The 23,203-nt window shown below is 40.8% G+C and overlaps 2 protein-coding genes across 4 annotated transcripts; one reads left to right on the top strand and one right to left on the bottom strand.

Moving 5' to 3' along the window:
- The first annotated feature begins 82 nt into the window (after window positions 1–82).
- On the top strand, window positions 83–6,996 carry vsnl1b (visinin-like 1b). 2 transcript variants are annotated; one of them, XM_042071937.1, is made up of 4 exons: window positions 83–501; window positions 2,964–3,133; window positions 4,008–4,223; window positions 4,889–6,996. In XM_042071937.1, the coding sequence occupies exons 2-4, from the start codon at window positions 2,972–2,974 to the stop codon at window positions 5,084–5,086; spliced, it is 576 nt and encodes a 191-aa protein (XP_041927871.1). In that variant the 5' UTR covers window positions 83–501; window positions 2,964–2,971; the 3' UTR covers window positions 5,087–6,996. The 2 variants fall into 2 exon arrangements, with proteins under 2 accessions (XP_041927871.1, XP_041927872.1); XM_042071938.1 differs by lacking the exon at window positions 83–501 and adding an exon at window positions 554–574.
- Window positions 6,988–22,977, bottom strand: smc6 (structural maintenance of chromosomes 6). 2 transcript variants are annotated; one of them, XM_042071935.1, is made up of 27 exons: window positions 22,889–22,977; window positions 21,182–21,338; window positions 20,962–21,079; window positions 20,727–20,832; window positions 20,337–20,473; window positions 20,175–20,236; window positions 20,010–20,090; window positions 19,809–19,910; window positions 19,149–19,268; window positions 18,959–19,054; window positions 17,369–17,515; window positions 16,941–17,029; window positions 16,551–16,715; window positions 15,809–15,987; window positions 15,270–15,471; window positions 14,969–15,083; window positions 14,489–14,652; window positions 12,540–12,675; window positions 12,144–12,224; window positions 11,886–12,056; window positions 10,517–10,654; window positions 10,125–10,270; window positions 9,795–9,920; window positions 9,513–9,618; window positions 9,137–9,289; window positions 8,483–8,580; window positions 6,988–7,722 (listed from the first exon to the last, which is right to left on the bottom strand). In XM_042071935.1, exons 2-27 carry the CDS (start codon window positions 21,320–21,322, stop codon window positions 7,623–7,625), a joined length of 3,279 nt encoding a protein of 1,092 aa, XP_041927869.1. In that variant the 5' UTR covers window positions 21,323–21,338; window positions 22,889–22,977; the 3' UTR covers window positions 6,988–7,622. The 2 variants fall into 2 exon arrangements, with proteins under 2 accessions (XP_041927869.1, XP_041927870.1); XM_042071936.1 differs by lacking the exon at window positions 22,889–22,977 and adding an exon at window positions 22,599–22,862.
- Window positions 22,978–23,203: the final 226 nt, after the last annotated feature.

Below are 23,203 nucleotides of genomic sequence, written 5' to 3'. Positions count from 1 at the left end.
TTGACTGCGGCATCCTGCTTTAAACCACAGTCCTCAGTGATTTACCTACCACAAGCTCTGACGCTGATGGCACCTCCCTACCTCACCACGCCATTCTATGTTACAGCCTGGGCAACAAATGCATATCACAGCGATCAGATTTCTACATGGTTTGACATATGAAATGCTTTAAGGGAGGCGTAGTGTTAGAGTTCACGTACACACTATAGTATCCAAGCCCCGTCGTGCATCGCTGGAGTCCTGTTGCCACCGAGGCTCCTCTGGCTCTTCCCTTGCGTGATGCTCACACTGTATGACGCCGCATGTCTAGCGTCGCATAGCCCGAGCTCTTAAGACGCGAGTGGGAACGGTCCCTACTGCGTGTCAGTGAAGTCCCCCATTTTACACCAAGGCCAAACAATCTGGTCTAGAAAATCGGGACTCAATACAATTAACGCTTTTTAATCACTTTGATACCCGCCAGGGCTGACCTCCGCAAGCCTCTCCAAGATCCATCATAAGGTAAGAGGGAGCCGTTAGTCGTCGTGTCGGCTCTGGAAAAACATTGCATGTGCCTGCCTTAATAGCAATTAAGGTAATCTTGTACTCTTAATTGTATTTTGTAGGCTACAGCACTCATATTAGGTCAAATGTAATGATTTCAATCGCTGTGTGTGTTAGTGCATGCGTATTCTTATGCGGTACATAACGGAGTAATTTAGCACATGGATGGCAGTGACATGATCACCAGTCTTCGTTTGTGAACCATAATGCATTGATACGATTATTATTGGTAAATATTTAATATTCATGTGAAATAACCGCTGAAGGAAAGCGCAACTCTTATGTACTGCCACTGCCTAGATGCGGTGGCGCATGTATGTATTGTGCCCGGTTTATGAGACATAAATATTGGTTTTATGTAACAGATGTGTACAGATGTGTCTCCAAAGGAACCGTTGATTAGCAGGCGGTGTGGTGTATAAGTTCAGTGCAGACAAAACCGGACTGCGTTTTTCTGCACGCTCTGGTGGAATGCACAGAACTGCAATTCTGCCTAATTTACCCCATTCTGAGCTAGACTGAAAAGCCTCTCGTTGAGCACTATTTCACTTAATTCACTTAATTGCGATTTATTTTAGGTGAATAGTCGGATTTGATGTAGCTGCAAAGCAACACTGATCGTATGATAACTAATCCACCATTTCATTCCATGAATTAACCCATGTAGCCACGTTTAGTTGTTTTCTTATATTGTGTCGGAATGACATTCCTACTCCTTGATGTTTTCTGCTCCCAAGGTCATTCTAAACGGTTGCCCAAGATTGAGGGGACACTCGTTACATAACAGTCTGAATCTTTTGTCAACAGAATAGATTGGAAAATCATGTCTGCTTTAGGCTAATTATTGTCATGTAGCCCACAAATGGGGATAGAATTTTCATTGACGGTCGATGTTTAAGTCTCCCATTTTACGCAATTAATTTTGCGCAGCGCATTGGCCGTCTGAAATGTGGTATTTTTGGTTAGATGTTAAATTGAACAGTTGAGCTCAGTAATAAATGGATTTTCCGTCAAAGACAAAACATTTTTAAAAATCATAGTTGAAATTGTCGAATAATGTTTTTGTTTTCGTTTGTAACAAAAAGAGGCAATCGCTACACACTACGCATGTCATATCCTCAGATGCTATCCCATGCAGCAATTCGAGGTGTTTTTAAGTCGAGAATAATTCACACCTTAGCTATATGTGAGCCTTGTGCATAGATGAATTGTTTGGTCTTATGAGGTGTGCAGCCATCCTCCACAGAGCCAGGAGAAGGAGGATGGGTGCAGTACTGGGGAGTGTTACTTTAAGTGGGCTATGGTGGTGAGGGGTCACATGTTACTGCAGACTCCTCATGACTGAAGCACTGATGATGTCTGAGTCTCACTGCATAGAGCACTCTGCACATGGAGGCATCTGACACACATGGCAAATTCCCATGGTCAATCTGGCACAAAACTAGGTGTGGATCAGATTGATTGGATTGATGGGTGGCATTTTGATAGCTTGCTGTTCGGGGTCCTTAAAATCATTTACAGCATTGTCCCAATACATCTCTGAATATCATCCTAACAAATCAATTTTTTCATCCCATTTTCCACAAATAGCTTGGCCACTTAATATCTTTTAACAAGTAAGTGCAAAACAGCAATGCTAAATGCCACAGTGTGCTATTCACAGAAATAGCCCGCCATCTCATTGTCTCAGATGGCCTCCTTGGACATTTCATCAACATAGTTTCTGTGCCAAGGTGTGTTTCTGGGTTGCTGGTCATGCTCAGGTGGAAGCCTCAGGTCAAACATTCAGAGCATTGTGGGAATGCCTACAACCACCATGCCTGTTTTTGCCAGCACAAGCACTTTAAGGGATTGGACGACACAAATAGACCAAAAAAACCAAACATCTAGGCCACAAACAGGGCACAAAACTAGACCGCTCTGATGTAAAGACATATTGTTATGGTACCAATGCTATGTGACTGTATGACTTTTCTCGTCAGAGTCATTCAGTGGCTGTTTTGAGATTATAGTTCCATAGAGACTGTTGATTACGTGCAAAGCATAATGGAACTACCCTGCCTGTTGTCATCATGGACAATGTCTGTGGCTCGTCTAGAGGCTGAGGAACAACTAACAGCTGGCAACTCAGAAATCAATGACTATAAAAAGCTAAAACAAAAACCTTTTCAATCAATTATGTCTACCATCTAAATCAGTAATAGCAGGATCTACTAAACCCAGATACTAATGTATTTAAAGTGTTTTTAGTGTATAATGAATATTAATTAATAATAATTGAATACTTTATTCACAATGTTCCCTGAAAATTGTTTTAAAGGGTGAATTTTCCAGCCTCATATTTTATTACTTCCCAAGACTTAAAATTAAAAGTCAAAATGAGAACAAGACATTGAGCAACCTCAATTTTTCTCTGGCAGAACTCACAATGGGCAAGCAGAACAGCAAGCTGACCCCAGAGGTGATGGAGGACCTGGTGAAGAATACAGAGTTTAATGAGCACGAGCTCAAGCAGTGGTACAAGGGCTTCCTCAAGGACTGCCCCAGCGGCCGCCTCAACCTGGACGAGTTCCAGCAGCTCTACGTCAAGGTAAGGGCCCTCACACACCTGTGAGATGATTGCAAAAACACCATAAATCATGGTCCCAATGCACTGTACAAAATAACAAATAGTCAAATAATAAAATCATTAAATGAACAGTCTTGACGTGGCTAATGTTCAATGGTTGGAAGTGGCAAGCATGGCCCTGGGCATGACTGTTACTCTCTTGGTGGGAGTGATGCACTGATGATGATGTGACTATAGAAAGAGGCTGATGCTATTAATATTTCACAGATGCCAGGACTAATGTTTGGGGGTAAAGAAAACAGTTGTTTGGGCTTAGTGAATAAATGGAAATAATTTGGTTTGTTCATTTCGCTCATTTGTAGACAGGCACTTTGTATGACTTGGCTTGGAGGTTTTCAGACCACATGTGTTGCCATAATGAAATTACTTCAGGCTAGATGGTTCTTCTTGCTCAAATGACTTGAGGCAAGATGGTTTTGTAGTTACATTAAATCATCATTATCAATTTCCTTGAATGTAATGAAGACTGAACACATTCAGATGTGGTTCATTTAATCATTCACACCAGATTGTGCTATTAATAGGCTGCTATTTATAGCAAACATGCAGCATGTTGTCATGTTGTATAGCTGAAACAGATGGAGCAGAGAGATGAAATTAAAGGAATTGGTCCACACTCTGGATGGAGAACAGGGCAAGTTTAGTGTAATGATGAATCATGGAAATAAATATTAACTGTAGTGGAAAGATCACATATGTCTCTCATCGCAAGCTTTAGCTTTCCCCTTTTCTTAGCCTCTCACTCTTGCCAAATATCTTTAAAATATCTCTCTCATCTATCTCTCTTTCTCATACACCATCTCTATTTGTTTTTGGCCCAATCTCTTTCTTGCAGTTCTTCCCATATGGTGATGCCTCAAAATTTGCACAACATGCATTTAGAACCTTTGACAAGAATAGCGATGGGACCATTGACTTTCGAGAGTTCATCTGCGCACTGTCCATCACATCCCGAGGCAGCTTCGAGCAGAAACTCAACTGGGCCTTCAACATGTACGATCTGGATGGGGATGGCAAGATCACTAGGGTGGAAATGCTGGAGATCATTGAGGTATGGATCAAATATCAGAGATTAGCTCAAGTTCAAGCTGAGACGTATCCACATGTCATGGTGCTATAAATAAAACTGAATTGAGATGTCTCTCATTGCTTCATCGAAGACTTTCCTCTCTGAACATGTGATGCTCTGAAAGGTTCACGTTCACATCAGACATGAACAATTAGCTCTGTTGATACAAAACAGAACTATATTTAGCCGCAACTGCATATTGATCATAGACTGAGTTTCATGCTGGACAGAGCTCGCTTCTATAACAGGTAACAAATCACGATCTGCCGATGCTACCGGGCTATCCAGTGTCCCCGGCACTCCTGTAGTAGGAACAGATGGTTATTCTGTAAGGACACACACAAGGACAATCCTGTCAAAATGTCAGTGCTTTCCTTAGTAGCCACCTGCTTCTCCACTGGGGGCATGTCTCCCAATTCACACACATTGATAACCTGCAGAGTGTGCAGAGTTTTTTTGACACACACTTTAAGTCACACTTGGCAAGTACATTCACTCCCTTAAAGTTCTATGTTCCTCAGCGGGCCATGTATTGCATCTGATTTGAGTTATAACCGAGTGATGTTTTTACAGACTGTGTATTTACCTTTCTCACCTAAACACCTGTGTGTGTGTTTGTACGTGTGCGTGTGTGTGTGTGCGTGTAGGCCATCTATAAGATGGTGGGCACTGTGATCATGATGAAGATGAATGAGGACGGGCTGACCCCAGAGCAGCGGGTAGACAGGATCTTCAGCAAGATGGACAAGAACAACGACGACCAGATCTCGCTGGATGAGTTCAAGGAGGCGGCCAAGAGCGACCCGTCCATTGTGCTGCTCTTGCAGTGTGACATGCAGAAGTGAGCGAGCCTCCTGCCGTAACCATCTCTCTCTCTCTCTCTGCATCTCAGCTGCCAGGACTGGGAAAAAAAACCTTTTACTCTTTCATCCACCCTCTACAATCTCCACTGGATCAAAGAAAAGAAAGAAAAAAAAAATTCGGGACTACTTTTCTCAACGAACTTGCTTCTTCTGGTTGAATAAATAAATCTATATATGCATGAGAATGTCACCTGCTACAAATAAGCTATATACACACATATACTTATAAAAATGAATATATAATGAAATAAATTGTAAAGTGTGCAAATTAGATTATTTCATATCCTCCCATTTTATCATTAGAATGTGGTTGAGTGCAGTGCGCCATAGGTTTATGTTTTTACAGTACAGTCATGCTTGACCTACAAGCCTGTTTTTTCTGTTCTAAATAGTTGTCAAAAGGAGAAAATATCCCCATGATAATAAAATATGAATACTAGTCGTAACACCACCAGTTATATCAATAAAACAAGAGATAAAAGCAATTATCAGATAGCCCAAGGGCAAACAGGGAGTCCCTCCCAGTATGTTCAGACCACAGAAATCTAAATGTCACTAGTGCATGCATGTGCCGTGTTCAGGTTAGGCCTCCATTTTAGCCTCTGTCAGAGTAAAAGAGGACTAAAAAAGCCCTTGGACATCATTTTGCCTGTGTGGGATGTTCACTTGTGATCCATTCATACACTACTCACATTCCTGTGCAAGCATGTCTCCTTACTAATATGTATGTTTGTCTGTGGCCCCTTCCTTCGCACACTTTTGAACCCTTGCCCCTAGGGATGTTCTTGATCACGCTAACGTGTTTAAATGTCGCATCAGTCTATGCATTGAGCTGCAGAAGGGATGGAGAGCTCTCCCCTGCTGGGGGGGGGGTCCTCCATCCTGAAAGATAAAAAAACGTCTGGAACAGGTCCGTCTCCGTCTCAAGCTAGCAAAATGTTTACTTTCAGAAGTCCTGCTCAAAAATAGGGTGAAGAACATAGTGAAACATGAAGGGCAGCACATTACTTTTTGTTACCAGAGATTTTGGTTTTTATATCACATTGATGTGAGCATGTCCAGTGTGGTTGCATTCCCTATTTGTGTTTTTACCGCAAGTAGTGTTTCAGATGAAAAGGGCAATATGCTACAAGTATTCCCCGGTTCGGTAAAGGGCCCCACAAGTGCTCAAGTTTCCCCACTTTGTGTAAATGAAGACAAGCCCCTCCCAATGTGTTTGGTACACAGGTTTACTCGAAGTGCACTGCATTTTTATTGACTCGTTTTTTGTAAAGAGATACCTTTTTAATTCAAGTTTACATCCCGAAGACCAACACACTAAGTATCTTAAGAACAGGTCTGGCCAGGATGCAGCATCCTCTTCTGGAGAAAAGACGATAAATAATCATTAGATGGAAATGATTACTAGCAAACCAAGGCTAATTGGATTATGGGGATTAAATGTATTTGTTAAAAGCTATTCTCATGTGACAGGCCAGTGACCTGTTCTACTGGTAGTGCCTGGAGAGCCTGCTAGCTCTACCCTGCACTGATCATTCCAGTACTACTTACCCTTGGATGCTGCATCCCACAGACACACATAAACAAACCCTCCTGAGCAAAAAAATGAATAAAAAGAAAAAAAAAGGACAAAAAAAAAACACAGGCCGTTTGTACAATCTCCAACTCTTGCTGGTTACAGTGTATTTTGCCCTGTAAATATTTGTACTTAATACATAAAGGAAATACCAAATTGAAGCAAGTGAGTAATTTAACAGTGTCAGACCTATATTCCTGTTTTTATATGTGGCATGTGTTTAATTCCAGATGTAACAAATGTCATGATTGCACTAATTACATTGTGGTTAAAAATCAATAAAAAAAAAAGCATATCCACGGGGATATTTCAGTGATCTGAGGCATCCATCTTTATTTTGCAGTGAAAAAATAAACAGTGAAACAAGAGGCAGGAACTGGCAACAGCATATCAACTCTTCCACAGGGTGACGCTGTGCCTTGTGCTTTATTGTCTTTTCTTCCAAACCAGCACTACAGTCAAATCCCCAAAAAAGGCACAAGGATGACTAGCAGCAGGCCATAGCATTTCTCACATACAATTACAGTCCTTTAGCAGAACACACACACACACACACACACACACACACACACACACGCACACACACACACACACAAACAAACAAACAAACAATAATAAAATTGGTCCAGTTAAATTAAAACTAGCTTCATACATTAACAATAAAAACTATTCGTAAAATTATTCAATTATAAAAATAAAGTAAAAAATGTCTTTTTAAAAGGTTAACATTTCCTTAAGACCCCTGACACAAACCATGTACAGAAATAAGCTGCACTGGAGATAAATGTCCCTGTAATGGGCAACTGTGTTGGTCAGTTTTCCACTGGGCAGCCAACTTCTCGGCTTCTCATGCCAGTGTTACCTCTCCGCCATCACATGAGAGCCCATCATCCTGTCTGCGGTATAAAAACAGTATTCATGCTCATTTATTCTCTTTCATTCTCAACTCTGGCGCCTTGGTGTTGCTTCCTCCTCTTGGATGCGGTCTCTCTCCGGGTCCTCCAGTTGGTGGATTTTGATGTGATCACTTTTGGGGAGATTGCTAAAAGGGAAAATAACACAGAAATTCATTCATTAATTATCACAAGTCATTACTTTCAGTCATATGAAAAAACTATTACATACAGTGTTAATAAATAATAAGCACTAGTCTATGCAGAGATGCATCCTTTCCTTATTTTGAGTTTGAGCAAGGTAATCTGTCTGATAACAATGCTTTGGTTGTTAGTCATAAAAGCACAGTACACTTGAACCAGGAAAATACTATGGAACCCCCTAAGGGTTCCATATTTAAATAATACATATTTGCATTCTCTCTAAATACCTTTGCATTACATCAAAATAGTTTTGCTATCCATAACAGTATTGTTGCATTACCACCTCACTCACAATACCTGTGTGCTAGGTGCTGGAGGTTATGCAAAAGTACTGCAAGGAAATGCAAAAGTATTGCCAAGGAATACAACATGTATGTGTGGAAACCAGTTCTTGGGGGGGAAAAATCCCCATGACCCTTCGAAGGCTTCATAAAATAATGTTGTTTTTTTTTAACACTACAAATTTATCACCAAGTGATCAGAAGACGTATTTTTCACTTTGACCAGCAGGGGCCAACATTGAGAGACACAGAGGAGATACAAATCCCGAATAAAATATCTGGCTATCAAATGTTTAGCGGTTTATGAAGTGGAAGATGATCAGTTATAACTGATCAGTTGGTCTTGGCCTCAATAGAGGCTATTGATGCTGATGTTTACCTGGTGGTTTGGGGTGTAATGGAGGCTATTGATGCTGATGTTTACCTGGTGGTTTGGGGTGTAATGAAGATGAACTGGCGCAGATGCTGACGCTCAGAAAGTTCTAGAAGCAGGTCCAGTGAGATTCGGCGATTGTGCATATCCTTCATTGAAACATCCAGAAAAAATAATGTCTTAGATATAAACTCAACACATGGAACATATTCATATCCACACACACACACAAATTGCAGAGGTGTAGCTCCACAAGTTGTAACCACAAGAGTGTGCTCCAGTCTACCAACTCCAGCATGAAATGGAGCAGGTCTGAGCACGCTCAGTTCATCTGTAACTCTCTGTACGCATGTCAGATAAACCTGTCTGCCACCACACAGGAACTAAGACATTTCTATCAGATAAGGCCGGATAGCACTGAAAGCTAACTGACTATTACCCAGGAAGGAATGAAAACTGAAACTGAAATCCCCTTCAGTCCTTTCTTGCTGTTCCATATGAAGGGTTCAGATGCAAAGTTCTTTTTTGAAGAATTTACAGAAATATATTTATATTTTTTTAACTTGATATCAGTCAAATTGTTGTTGGGTTGTATTGATTTAGACAAATGAAAAAACTCCATGTGCAAAAGTACTGGATGACTCATCAACTGCAGATCAGGACAGGCCGAGCTCTTGCCCAAGTGACCTCTCTGGAGTGGCTCACCATGTAGACATCGAACTCGTCCAGACAGCGGAAGGGCGACTCCGTGATCTCCCAGAGCGACAGGATGAAGCAGACGGTGGAGAAGGAGCGCTCCCCACCTGACAGAGACCGCATGTCACTCACACTGTCATTCTCCTGACCTGGGGGTTTCACCTGTCAGGCGCGCACACACATGCACACACACACACACACACACACAGAGAGAGAGAGAGAGAGAGAGAGAGAGAGCGATACAGTGTTAAAAATCTGTTAATAACTAATCATCCTACATCAGCTATTTACATGAAAATCAACTGTTATCTATTATTACAGGCGACATTAGTATTACCATAACTGCTTGGGCTAGTAAAGTAAAAGAGATTACAGAGAAACATACTGATATTGAGAGGGTTTCGTTGTTGTGGTCAAATTTCATGGAGCCACAGCACTGCAGTTTTATGAGGAAGTTGTTGAAATACAGCTTGCACCTCACAGAGAGTGACCTGCAACAAGAACACAACCCTGAGTATGCCATATTCAAAAGTTACTCATGCAACTTTAAAAGGGAATTTTTCTATGAGCGTATAGTTGGTATAGATGTCATGCATAAACATGGTCTGCAAAGTGGTCTCTACATGGTGCACTCATATTGACAGTCTTTTTTTTGTAAAAGTCATACCTTCGAAGAGTTTTGTAACGAGCTTGTCTGTCGGTCATGATGTTATCCAGGCGATCAATGAACTTCTTCAAATCCCTGAGCTGGCTGGATTTACTCTTGTAATTTTCATGAGCTTCAGCATAATTTCTGAAGAGAAAAACATAGATAAGATATGTGTGTGTTTGGCTGAGATAAGATCGTCTCTATTTGGTATCTATTTAAATTATGACATAAACTGTTTGCTTGCTATGAGTCATATTGAGAGATGCAGAGATTTGAAATGGATGGAGAGAAATCAATGGGTTATCACATATCTTGTCACAGATGAACCAACTGCACCTGACCACTTACCTGATTACTTTCTCCTTGTCTCCATGGCTACGCTCCTGCGCGGTGATTTTCTGTCGCAGGCGTGTGATCTCTGTGTCGAGACTTTTTGTGCTCCGGTCTACCGTTTGCCGCTCTGGGCTGATTTCTTTGGCCTTCTCTATGTATTCCTGAATTCCAAAGCACAAGAAGCAAGGTATGACTCAATAACGGACCTTGGTTTGCACCATTCTAATGGACCAGGGATGCCGTTAATTAGAATAACATTCATTGGGATTCGCTTCCAATCACACATCACTGGTTAGCTTAGCATAGCTTACATGGTATCTATGTCTGACAAGAGATGACTGACCAATCATTACTGGGGGGGTGAAAAGCTTACACTGACTGCAAACAGTTGGAATTTAAAGCTGTACCTGAATCTCCTCTTCTTTGGCAGTGAGCTCATTCTTCATGGTCTGGATATTTTCTTCGTGGACCCTGGCTTTCTTCTCCAGGATCTTCAGGGTCTGATCCAGCTTGCTGCACTCTGACTCCCCCTTCACTTGATCTTCCTAAAGAGTACACAAGATATCCTTCTGAGACATGTTACTTCATCCCATTCATTCCAACAATCCACAAGTTTCAGTAAAGTGATATGCACAACTAGATAGATAGGAATATGCTTCAAACACAAACAGATAATTTTATACATCAGTCAGCAGTCTTTATGCATCTGGTGGATATGAATGATCTGATCATCCAAAAAAGCACATCCTTGAAAACAAACCGCTCATTTCACAGCTGCAGCCATTTTGTGCAAGGAGTAATCTTGTGGTGTCATAAATAATTTGAAGTATCCCCATCAAACAGGAGGTTAGCCGATTTCCTCAGCAGAGTTCTGGTAGATGAAAAGGGGTTTGTTCACTCTAATGCTGTAGTTCTGACCATATTATGCTTATGGATGCTCTTAGGGTTTAACTGAGGATTTGTGAATGTTTTACTGCAACACAAATTAACTAACTGTCTACTATTTAATTAATCGCCTGGTTTGTGTCATTTTCTAAGGAAACTACCTCAGAATTCAGAAGATTTTACATGTGTGGTATAACCAAGGCATTTGAGGACATATTTGTGGGTTTTGGGGAAACACTCATTAACATTGTTTTACTTTTTTTGGCATTGTATTGCTGAAACAATTACTCAATTCATCAAGAAAATAATCGACAGATTAATCGACGATGACAATAATCGTTAGCTGCAACACTATTAGAGAGATGAAGAATCTCTGAGTGAACAGGCTACACCTTCAGGACGATCAAAACAGGACAAAAACCTTGTATGTTAATATGTAAAGGTCTACAGTGTGCACAGAAGAGATCAGCTAGATATTCAATGGCTTGTGCTTACTTGGTTATGCTGCTGACACTATTGTTGAGCCTAATTCAATGAGCTTTTGCATGAAGGAAGGTGCTAGCTTGATAACCCCAGTGAAATGCTCACAGAGGCTGCTTTGTTGGTGATTTTGTTTTTGTTGCTTTGGTTCTTTGGTGGGGCATTCAGGCTACTGGCAGTAGTACTATGATAGAGGGCCATTATGGATCCTGGGTACATCATGGAGTGCGTTCGTGACTGACGCCAACGGCCAGCCAATTGTTAGTTGTCATATCCTGTGTCATTTTGTCTAATGTTAAATAGGCTTGGTTGTTGACTGGCCACAGTAGGAAACCCCCTTTTGAGATGCAACACATCTAATGTGTTGTATATCTGAAAAAGATAACTGAGAACGCCAGATAATACACTCACCTTCAGTTGCTCAGAGTAGTCAGTAAGCTGTTCCATTTTATTCTTGACGTCTTGAAACTTACGATCGACATTCAACAGAACTTTATCCTGCTTGTCCAGTTCAGACTTGGTCTCCTCCACATTCTTTCTTTCCAAGTCAATTTTTTGTTGAATTTCTTGGGCTTCTTCTTCCTGTGATATTCAGTAGAAAAACAAAATCAGGGAACAGTTTTTTGTATAACTAATTACTGTGGAGTTGTGATGGAAAGGTCAGCTTACCAGGGTACTAATGTCCTCTATTTGAGACTCCTCAATGTTCTCCAGTTCAGATATGGAAGCCTTCACTTGATTGACACTTGCCTGCAAAGAAAATGAAACTTTTCTTTATTCTGCATGGATCTGTGACTCTTTAAATGGGATATGTACTTCTTTAGAATGATCTCTGCCAGGTTTTTATTTTATTTCACATTCAATAAAACCTACACGCTGCCCCTCGAAGAGAGAGTATGTTTTTGTAAACCGTGGAGAGCTTCTGGTGACTGTGGTTTCTGGTCCCTGCTGGTGGTGTGGTTAAACTGTAGACGCTTGGTGTCTGCATCTGAGTCTTTGAGTGAGTTTCTACTGTACGTTTTGTTGTGGTGTGTGGGTTTTAACTGTATTGCCTCTTCCTCTCACCTGGTTCTTCTTGCATGCGATGATGACACTATTCATTTTGTCCTCCATGGCCTGGATGTCCTGCTTGACAGAGCTCAGGTGGAGCTGGAAGCGGGACAGCTGAGCTCGATGGTTCTCCACCTCAGACTCCACCATACTGGATGGATGGAAGTTCAGAGACATTACACAAAACTCATCATACTTTCTCACATGACAGAAAAACACATCTCAGCTCTGATCTGTGACACTAGGCAGGAAACAAACAACAAACAATCAATAACGCAGCTCAGCATTCTACACAATCAAATGGAAACACATCTTGCTCTGCCCAACGAACTTGTCGTAGCTGCCCAATGGAAAAGTAGACAAATACAAGAGTGTTTTCTAAAATTCATCATCCATCTACACACAAAATTGTAAATGTAAACTAAACTGATAAAACAACCAAATAATACTCTAAATCCACACTCTAATTCTTCACAAATTAAGCTTTTTTGTAGCTTCTGTGCATCTCTCTGTGTCACAGGCAACATAAAGCATGAAAAATCATTAGTGATCTATGCAAGATTAGTGATAATGCAAGAGACCCACAGTGGGCCACGAAAGAAGAGGAATAGCTATGGACCTTCATAAACATGACACACTGGGTAGAGAACATCATTATCTTTCACCCATGAGGAAAGAGTTTATGTGACTGACTGCTGCATAAGTAGTTTTAGCATGTTGATTATATTGAATACATACTAGTAGAGACGCTACGCACAGGAATTGCAGTTTTTGCTGAAATGGCAGATGGCCTACGCAACAGCTAACAGTTGGCTTGTGGTGGGTGCATTCTTCTCTGTTGAATTTTCGGCAGTAGTATTCAATCAGACTCTCTACCTCTAAGATCTCTTGAGACTGAATAACTGAGTCAAACATTGCTGAGGTCTGTGCTCAGGGCAAATGGTGGCTGGGTGGCTGGTGCATCAAGGATGGGTGAGTAGCAAAACAATTTCTTGTCTGTCTCAAACCAACAACCTTTGGATGATGGGGTCTTTTCACACTGATGTGTAAAGAAGAATCTATTTTGGACAGAAGCCCTGTTTTTAAATGACCCCAATGACTTTGAACCACTGATGCCCACTTCACTTTCTCCAGCTCAAACTCCAACCAGTACTACCACCAGGGTTATTTGGAACGGATGATCTATATGTCAGGAGGCAGCAGCAACAAGTGATCCTGGGACATGGGAGTATCTTCCACTCTTGCAGGAAAGACAGAAGTGGTCCCATATATATCAGAATGTGTATGTGGGAGACGTTGTAGCTGTAGCTACAGGACCACAGGGCTCATGGGTAATGACAAGAATCATTGAAGTCATTAAAGATTCCAAAAGCCTTTTCCATGCTGTACAACTTGAGACCAAATAAACCAGCTTTAAAAGCCAAGTAGGACACTGACCCCAAGACGACCTTCAACCGTCTCAAACTGCATGGGAGTGGACAGTTACACAGCACCTCCCACTTCACATAATCTTTGCAAACTGATAATAAACCACAGTGTCAGTCAGGAAACAATGTTTCCTTTACCTTTGCTGTATAAATGTACACATTCTTTCGACTGTATTTTCTTTGTTTGCAGGCTACAACGGTTTACCACTACAACTTTCAATTTTGAAACCAATGCATCCTCTCTCATCCCTCATATGAGATTCATTTTTATCTACCAAAGAGACACAGTACACAGAAAAACAGGTCTCTTCTGAGGTAGATTAATAAGGCCAACCCTACAACCTGAACGCTATAAATAGACAAGGTTCTCATTAAAACACAGGCCCGTTATTACAAGCATTCATTCTGTGCAAAGCTATGAATAACATCAGTGGAACATTAATCACTAAGAATTAATAACAAATTAAATTTAAATTAAAACAGTACAATTACAGCTGTGATCTGTGTCAAAAACATGTGTGTGATAATTGCACTTACCGAATTTCTGCCTCGGGGTCTCCTCCCAGGTACTTGACAAGCACCTCCCTTTCTGGGACGTAGATGCGGTTGGTGTAGATTTGGTCTCCCTCCGCAGTGAAGGCCTCGCGGCAGTTACGAGGTGGCCTGCCCTGCTGCATTACTTTCCTGGCCGTGACTTTATCCTTCGGCACACACACAAACACCATTGATACTTGTACCATGCCAAAGCATATACTGATGGGTTTAGCAATTAATTATTAAAACTGACAATTAAGGACACATACGTGAGTACTTTTAGTCGATTACAAGAGAACCATTAGCAATGGTTTAAATAGGTACGTTTTCTTGTATTGCAACAGGCCAGAGTTGTAAGATAAGACATATGTGTACTACAGTATACTCACTGTTATATGTGAGTAATCCGGCTGATATGATTTATGAAATTATATGAAATGCAACATAAATGCAGCTGTGAAGTATATATGCAGAAGGACTCACTTTGATGACAAGGATGCACTCAATCCCCCTCATATCTATCAAGCAGTTGGTGATCACAGGGTTGGAGCAGTTTAGCGTATCAAGGACAGATGGAAACTCTGGGTGCTTCACTCCTCTGGTACCAGGATCATACACACATATTAAAAACATCAATCCTATTGTAGTATACAGTATAAAGTATACATTTAAACCTAACTCACTTTATGTGACAGCACTGTGAATGTACTCATGATATCCAGTCAGTGAAGGAATATGAACTGTGCTGAAAGTTCCGAGTTCTGCCCCTAGAGGGCACTCTTACCTGCCCTGGACGTTGTAAACTTTGTCCGAGTAGGGGCACACAATAATTTGCGGTCGACTGTATCGGGGGAAGTGTGAGGCCATGAGCTCCTCCAAGACCCTTTCATCTTTGAAGTTGTCACAGCAGAACGTCTTCATGAAATTACGTAAGCAGCTTTCCACCGCAACGGCCAAACTGGGGTCTTTGAGGGTGATGCAGGCCCCTTGTGACACAATGACCACCACAAACAGTTTAAGGACTACTGCTCAACACATTTGGTTATGGCTATGGTTATGATACAACAGGTGCTTTAATCCAAAACCTCTTAAAACTACATTACAATAACAATAATCAACATTATAATAACAACATTCTATTAGAATCTATAAAAAACATTAATTTAGAGTAAACATTTGTTCATTAGTCCTAGCTGCATTAGGGCCTTTAATCATCTACATTATTTATTGGAGTAACCTACAATAATAAATGAGGTAATATATTGAATAAAACAACAACAGAAAATGGCAGTATTTCAGTGAAATCTGTAGACGTGGTCTTACCTATGGGCCCAAGAGGTTTGTGTGTGAAGCGTCCCTGGGCATGTGCCTTGTTGATAGACTCTATCAACTCTGGCATTCGCTCCCCAAACATCCTAAGCCTGTTGGACCTGCTGGCCAGCAGCTGGTTCTTCCTCTTCAGTTTGGCTTCCAAGGCCACCTTAATATTCTTCTCCTCCATGCTGTCAGAAAACAAACCGTGGAACAAAAAGAGGTTTATGATCTAATACGTGAGACTACTGGCATGGCACTGGCATGGCACATTAAGGACGGAGATGCACAATGTATTTCCATCCAACATTCACATGGTCAAAATGATAGCTATAAGGCCTTTCCCACATTACTGTCAGTAAATATGGTACGTTATGGTAATGTGGTAATATCTTAAACAGTGTAAACTTTGCCAAAACTTGAGCAGTATCAGTAGAATTTAAAAGCTTTTTAAGAAACAAAAAATTACATTCTGGGGGAATTTTAGAGATCTTGATAACCACTCAACTCTGCAGCATTAGTCACATTCAAAGCTGAAGTTGTGCAAGACTTAACATAAAGTAGGCTTGTACACAGTTACTATACAAGTTGAAACACACATGAAAAGTTTTGTAATCTAACCAGGCAACTGTCTTATTGTCTAAGTGAAAATGGCCAAATTAAGAATCCCTCCACGCTTGCTTGTACCATCCAGCCTTGTGAATGAGCACTTTAATGCAAATGCTTGTCTGGTATTACAGCAAAATGTAATCACCTGAGCTTGTCATACTCCTCTCTTCCTTTGAAGAGAGCTTGTTGCTTATCCTTTATCTCTTGATTCAGTGCGACTGATTGGGCTTCGTGTTTTTCCAGCTGCTTCTTCAGGGCAGCCATCTTCTTTAGGCGTTTGATGCGTTCAACTTCCTGATTCTGACTTTCACTGTTCACAGAAATGAGACAGGCACTTAATTACACAATCACACTGATTTAGGATTTTCTAGCTATTGTGTTATGCATCATAACTAACTAGATAACAGAGAAATGATCAGCCAGAATCAGATCATGATAAAAAAAAAAGTTGCACCATCGCACAAATCTTATCCAACTAAACCAAAATGTGCATCAAAACATAATCAACATGTGGCTTTCGGAAAAGGTTACTTACTGATGTCTGATTTTGTGTATTCTCTCTGAGAGAAGGCACTGCTCTTTTTCCAATTGCTTGAGTTTATTTTCTGCTCGAAAGTACACAACCTGGAAAATGCAAATATATTCTAACTTTACTTACACTCAAACTATTACATTGTCTATTAACATGTTATTGCAGAGTTTATCAAAATGTTAAAGGATTAGAAAGAAGCTTGTGATCTAGCCGTAGTTTGTACAACTTCAATCTCGGCCCTGAGTGTGTACTGTATTCTGAACTTCCATCCAGAACTTTTCAACTCACCTGAGTGTTTACATTGGTCTGACTTTATGAGTCTTAAACATATCAAGTGTTCCGTGTTATTTTCTTCCCATCACAGACTTTTACAAGGACTGACGGAAACACAATGTGTGTAACCCAAGTGTAGTTGGAGAAGGGCTGCTTACCTCTTGACCTTTCTGGTCTTTACTTTTGACCTTCAGCTCCTCCTTCAGCTTGTGGCTCTCCTCAGCCAGGGACTGCTCCTCCTCACGTACCTTCTCCAGCTTCTGTTGGATATCACTGACCTTCTTTGTAGCTTGGGTGACTTTGGACTGGAGAGTAAGAAACAGGTATCAACTTAATTTAAAGTTATAAGTAGTCAACTAGCAAATAGTTCTATCCTATCCTATCCTATCCTATCCTAAATATATTGAAAGCACAAACTACATTTATCAAAACTGGGAAATTAGGTGGCATTTTAATTGGTGGTTTTAGGAATGATTTGTGAAGTAAGAGCCTTAGATAAAAATCTAAATGCCCTACTCACAGGACTCATACAGTCGCGGCTGAAACTGTTGGTACTATTCCAAGAAAACAAAAAGAAAACCCCACAATTTTTCTTTGAAATCATTCAAAACTGACCAAAATAATTGGAATCAGTCATGGTTTATTCCATGTGTAATGCAAATTAGATTCCTCATAACTCTTCATTCAACAGAACATTTTAAATCAAAGAAATTAAAATAGCATTGACAAAAATAATGGTAATCTTCACCTAATAATGTATTACATGGCCTTTAGAGGCAATCACTTCCAACAAAAGCTTTCTGTAGTTCTGAATGAGACTTCTGCACATTAGTAAGGTGCAGTCCCATGGACATTAAACTTGTTAAGAAAATGTGCAACTGTAGCCAGTGGAGCATCAAAATGCTTGGAGACGTTCTAATAGAAAAGCATGTTAAAGGTAAAGACCATAATTTATTTTTTATCCCCTCAGACAACTCCTTCCTTGCTTAGTACTGTATACACGGCAGACAAGGTTGTTGACATTCTGAGACTACTCAGACTCCTTGTTCAGGGCTGGGTCAAACAGATATGCAAATCATAAATGCAGTTGAAATCATAGTGTGCTGTGTTCTTTAAAGCAGTGTTTCTTAACTGGTGGGTCGGGACCCAAAAGTGGGTCGCGGAGCCCCCCCCCGCATATTTCAAATGCTACCTTATCAGATCTGATATCAGACCTTTCAGATCTAATGGGATGGGTCAAAATGGGACAGAAACCCAGTGTGTGGCGTGCAGTGTGTGTGTGTGTGTGTGTGTGTGGTGTGCAGTGTATGTGTGTGTGTGTGTGGTGTGCAGTGTATGTGTGTGTGTGTGTGTGTGTGTGTGTGTGTGTGTGTGTGTGTGTGTGTGGTGTGCAGTGTATTGGTGGCACATGAGAGCATGAAACCATCAAAACTAAAATGCCACATGGAAACTAAGCACCCTTTCAAAAACAAACCTGCCGAGTCTTTTGAAAAGTGACATCAGGAGTTGAAGGCTTCACAAATGTAAAAGTTCCGGTCTGCCAACAGGCGCTTTGCGTGTCTCACCATGTAGCTCGCCGTATCCGTTGGCTTGAACGGCTAAATATATGGGCCGCAACGTCATGGACATGTGAAATTGTGGGTCCCAAAGCCAGACCAGTTAAGAACCACGCATCCTCTGTTTAAAGCATCCTCTGTTTGAGGAACCAGTTTGCAGTCACCACCACAAGCAAATCAAGTCACACATACCTGGCAAAGGACAAGCTTCTCCTCGAATTTACCATTACTCTCCTCTTTCTCAATCTGTTCCTTCAGCTGATCAATCTGCCACTCTTTCTCTCTGACCTAAACAGTAGGAACAGTAACAAACAGGGACTGTTATTTTGGTGTAGTTGCACTGAGGTGCCAGGAATTAAAGATATTTTTTTGTCAAACCCACCAGACACCAGGCCATCTTCCTCTGCAGCCCCTCCAGGGTCTTTTTAATTTCGTCGAGGGATGCCAAACTCTCATATCTCTCTTTCTTAAGCATATAGTCTTGCTTGAGGTCTTTCAGACACTTCAAAAAATAATGCAAAAACAATGCAAAGTGATGCAAATCCTATAAGCGAGTGAGTCATTTTCATTCTTCAAATGTACTCCACAAACTGCACAAAGTAAAACAGAACAATCTGAAAATGATTCTAGGACAGTTTAGCGGCCCACACAACTGATCAAAATCATGGCCTGACTATGGTTCATCATCGCACAAAACTGGACAATCAATAATAGAAGAGGAGTAAATAATAGTACATAAAAGCACAAAAGAGCAATAGCTTAAAAACTAGTTTAAAGTCAGTTAAAGTTTGATCAGTTAGCAGAAAGCATCTGAGAGCAGTTAGATCCTGAGTCTAGATTTGAAACTGGCAACAGTTTAAAAATATTATATGTGGGTATGCCTATGTGCGTGCGTGCGTGTGTGCGAGCGAGTGAGAGAGAGAGAGAGAGAGAAAGAGAGAGAGCGTGAGAGAAATGGAGAGACAGTTTGTGTGTAAAACAGCCTCATTGTACTCCACTTTGCCTCTCACTCATCCTCATCCTCCTCATCCTTTTCTCCTACCTCCTCCTGCCGCTCCACCTGGTCCCGCGTCACATCCTCAGTCTGCTTGATGTGAATATAATCCCTCCTCATCTGCTCCAACAGTGTTGCCTTCATGAAGAACTTCAAAGGAAACAACAGTGTCCTATAAGCCTTCACTGTCCACCACAAAGACTTATGGGAAAGAAAACCTGACACTTTTCTAAAAGTTAGGACCATCACCTTGTACTTATCTGCTTCACTTTTTGAGTGGAGGAATTGCTTACTCATCTCTTGGTTCAGTATTGAGACTGGATTATCCACCTGAAAAAATGTCAGGATCAGTTTAAAAATGGGCTGTGATCATCACATAATTCATGCAGAGAAAAATGAGACCCCATGCCACACCTGGATGTTAAAATGATCTAAAATAGACATCAACTCCTCCTTCTTGTTGGAGACAATTTGTCCTAAAAACAAACACAGACAAACATTATGTGTCAGGGCTTAAGTGTTTTGTGTTGGCATGAAATGCAACATTTCAGAAACAAATTAGACATCCTCACATACCTGCTTTACTCTTTATCTTACACAGCCTGCACCCATCATTGGTGATGCGCTGTTCCACAATGATGCAGTCTCCATATACGTCTCCCTTATAAGCATCTGAGCCTCTGTTACGTAGCTTCACAGTAACATCTGCATGGCTGGACAAATCATGTGAACACCAGTCCAGTTAGTATGGAGACATAGTTACAGACAATAATAATGGCCCTACTGATTTGACCTTTCACTGTTTAAAATCATATAAAAAACAAAAACAAATGATAAACCCCAACTACATCGTAGAGGTGTATGAAAATGCTTTATACAATATTGTCTTGTATAGATAGCCTTGCCATTTCAAACTGCTAAACAAGATGTCAAAAAACCAACACATGTGCAGTGAATGATACCAACCCCTCTCCATTTTTAACAAATCCTTTCAGTGAAACACCCCGATTTGTCATGGTGGCTTTCCCCCCAAGACCAACGATAAGGGCAGTGAGGATTGCACTTTTCCCACCTGAAACAACAGGTCAAGATTAGAGAACAGCTCATAAGTTTTTGTACTTTCAAGGATGTGTGACTTTTATGACTGTTGTTCATGGTCTCACAAATGTATGGAATTATTGGAACCACTCTGAACACTTACTGCCATTATTTCCAACGATAAAATTTACGTTCTGGCCAAACTGGAATGGACCGAGGTTTTGATGACACATGAAGTTCTTCAGTGTAATGCTCTCAATGACGCCAATATCTCCCAAACTCTACAATCAAGGATAAGCAAATACTAGATTGAACTAACTTCCTTGAAATCTTCAATACATTCCAATTGCACAGTATGTTAGTAACCATGCAGGCAGCCATACCGAAGTGGAGAATGGATGGTCCTCCAGACTTTCTCCATCCTCAAAATCTTCATCCTGCACTGAACACTTCTCTGTTAATCTGATATTTTTGCTGGCTTTTGCCTCAGTCTGTGTTCTTGACTTTCTTTTATTCATGATCATGCACAAAATGTGCAGTCTGTGAAGGATCAACACAAAACAATCACAAAACGTTTTGAATCACCACACTTAAAGGTACAGTCAGGGATTTTACGCGCATAACATTTGTGTTCACATTCAGCAATCATCTCCTCACAACCGCTAGCTGCTCATTCCGTGAGTAGGCATACACTGTAAAAGGCACCCAGTCTCTGTAGGCAGCCCAGGCTCTGAAAACTGGCAACAAAGTGGGGGCAGCCTGTCCCCCAAATAAAAACAAACCCTGCATGGGTGTCAATTTCTCTCGGTAAGGAAATGGGTGAGCACAAAAACGAATTAATTTAAACACAAACAAACATGATTCAAAAAAGTGAAGGATCACCGCACACTCACAGTGTGTGGTGATCCTTCACTTTTTTTAATCTTATTGACGACTGCACCTCACCAGCACCTGGAAGGCTGTGCATAGGAACTTCCTTTTCCTTTTTAACAAACAAGCATGACTTCCTGCAAAATCCCTGACAGTACCTTTAACAGTACCAATCTACATACTGCCAAGCATCATATACAAACTTTATAAATCACATTGCAGACAACAGGATTATAACCTAGGCAACAAAGAAATAAACAAAAGACTAGACTCTAACTCCTTTCCACATGGGCATTTATTCAATTACTCTTTCACCATAGGTCAACAACTCTTTAAAGGGACAGCAAAAAACATACATTCCCCAATGCCCATTTATAGTAATAAAAAAAAACAAAAATAAAAAAATAAAAAAAAAACACTCATTTCCACTTTACTTTCACATGAAAGGGTTTAGTAGCCTATTGGGAGAACTTTAATTGTGGCCCCTTCATTTGGCGCTGGACAGGAATTCACAAATAGTTGACAAGGAGCGGCAAGTTGCCTACATAATTAGCTTAATTTGTATTTTGACTGCAGATTTCATAGCCTTCCTTACAAAATGTAGGCTATTATAGCATGCTACTCTTTCGCTACGAACGGCGACAACTGTTGTTTTTATCAATAATCCTTAGACCTAACACTTTCTGTAAGCTTCACTCTGAATATCTGACTGTTAAAGTGGAACACGCAGAATGTATACTACTAAGTGTAGGCCTAATATGGATACAATATGATAACAAACACCAACCACTTGTGTGTGTGCCTAGTTTCGATCTCGCGTGTTACCCATTTCTACAGGTGAATAAACAATACTATGGCGACAAAGTTACAATGCGCAGGGTACGTGCTCATTACAATGGATCACTCCGATGGAATATACAGTAAACCTACAATGTAGCAACTTGTTGAAATGATTCCGTAATCTATAGGATTTTGCTAGACGGTCCACACATGACCGGTTCGAAGGTTAGCGAGAAGGGACGTAACGTCGCGACTGTTTGGGCCCTTGATCATATGAAATGCTTGAGCATAGCCTACTGAGCTTTAGCATAACGCTATTCTCGTAATAAAACTAGACGTATTATTGCATAGTCCTCCAAAAGCACAATTCTTTTCGGCAAACAAGTTAATCGATTTTGATGTAATATCTTAACGAATAGCGAAAAAATACACCGTCTTACCGCACAAAGTAAACTACGCTGGATCTTCAAGCACTTCCGGGTTAAACATCTACAACATACATAGGTGGGCGTGTTTGTAACAGACATCCGAATACTGGTTTTGAACCGGCGCAGCTGGATCGATCTGAAATTAATCTCCTCTTTCAGTCACGAAACTGATTCCTATCACCCTACAGTGCGTCAATCCTGCCTGATAATGGTCAGATTGTAGTTAGCCTACCCTACCCTAAACTGCGCTGAACTCATCAGTTCACACAGACATGGTCTGTCATTAATGTTTTGTTATAGGCCTACAATAAAACAAGGCCAAAACTT

This window comes from Alosa sapidissima, chromosome 19 (genome assembly GCF_018492685.1).
Source record: "Alosa sapidissima isolate fAloSap1 chromosome 19, fAloSap1.pri, whole genome shotgun sequence".
In the NCBI taxonomy this organism is placed as follows: domain Eukaryota; kingdom Metazoa; phylum Chordata; class Actinopteri; order Clupeiformes; family Clupeidae; genus Alosa; species Alosa sapidissima.
Note: the sequence above shows the minus strand (reverse complement) of the source record. Positions and strands in the feature narration are given on the sequence as shown.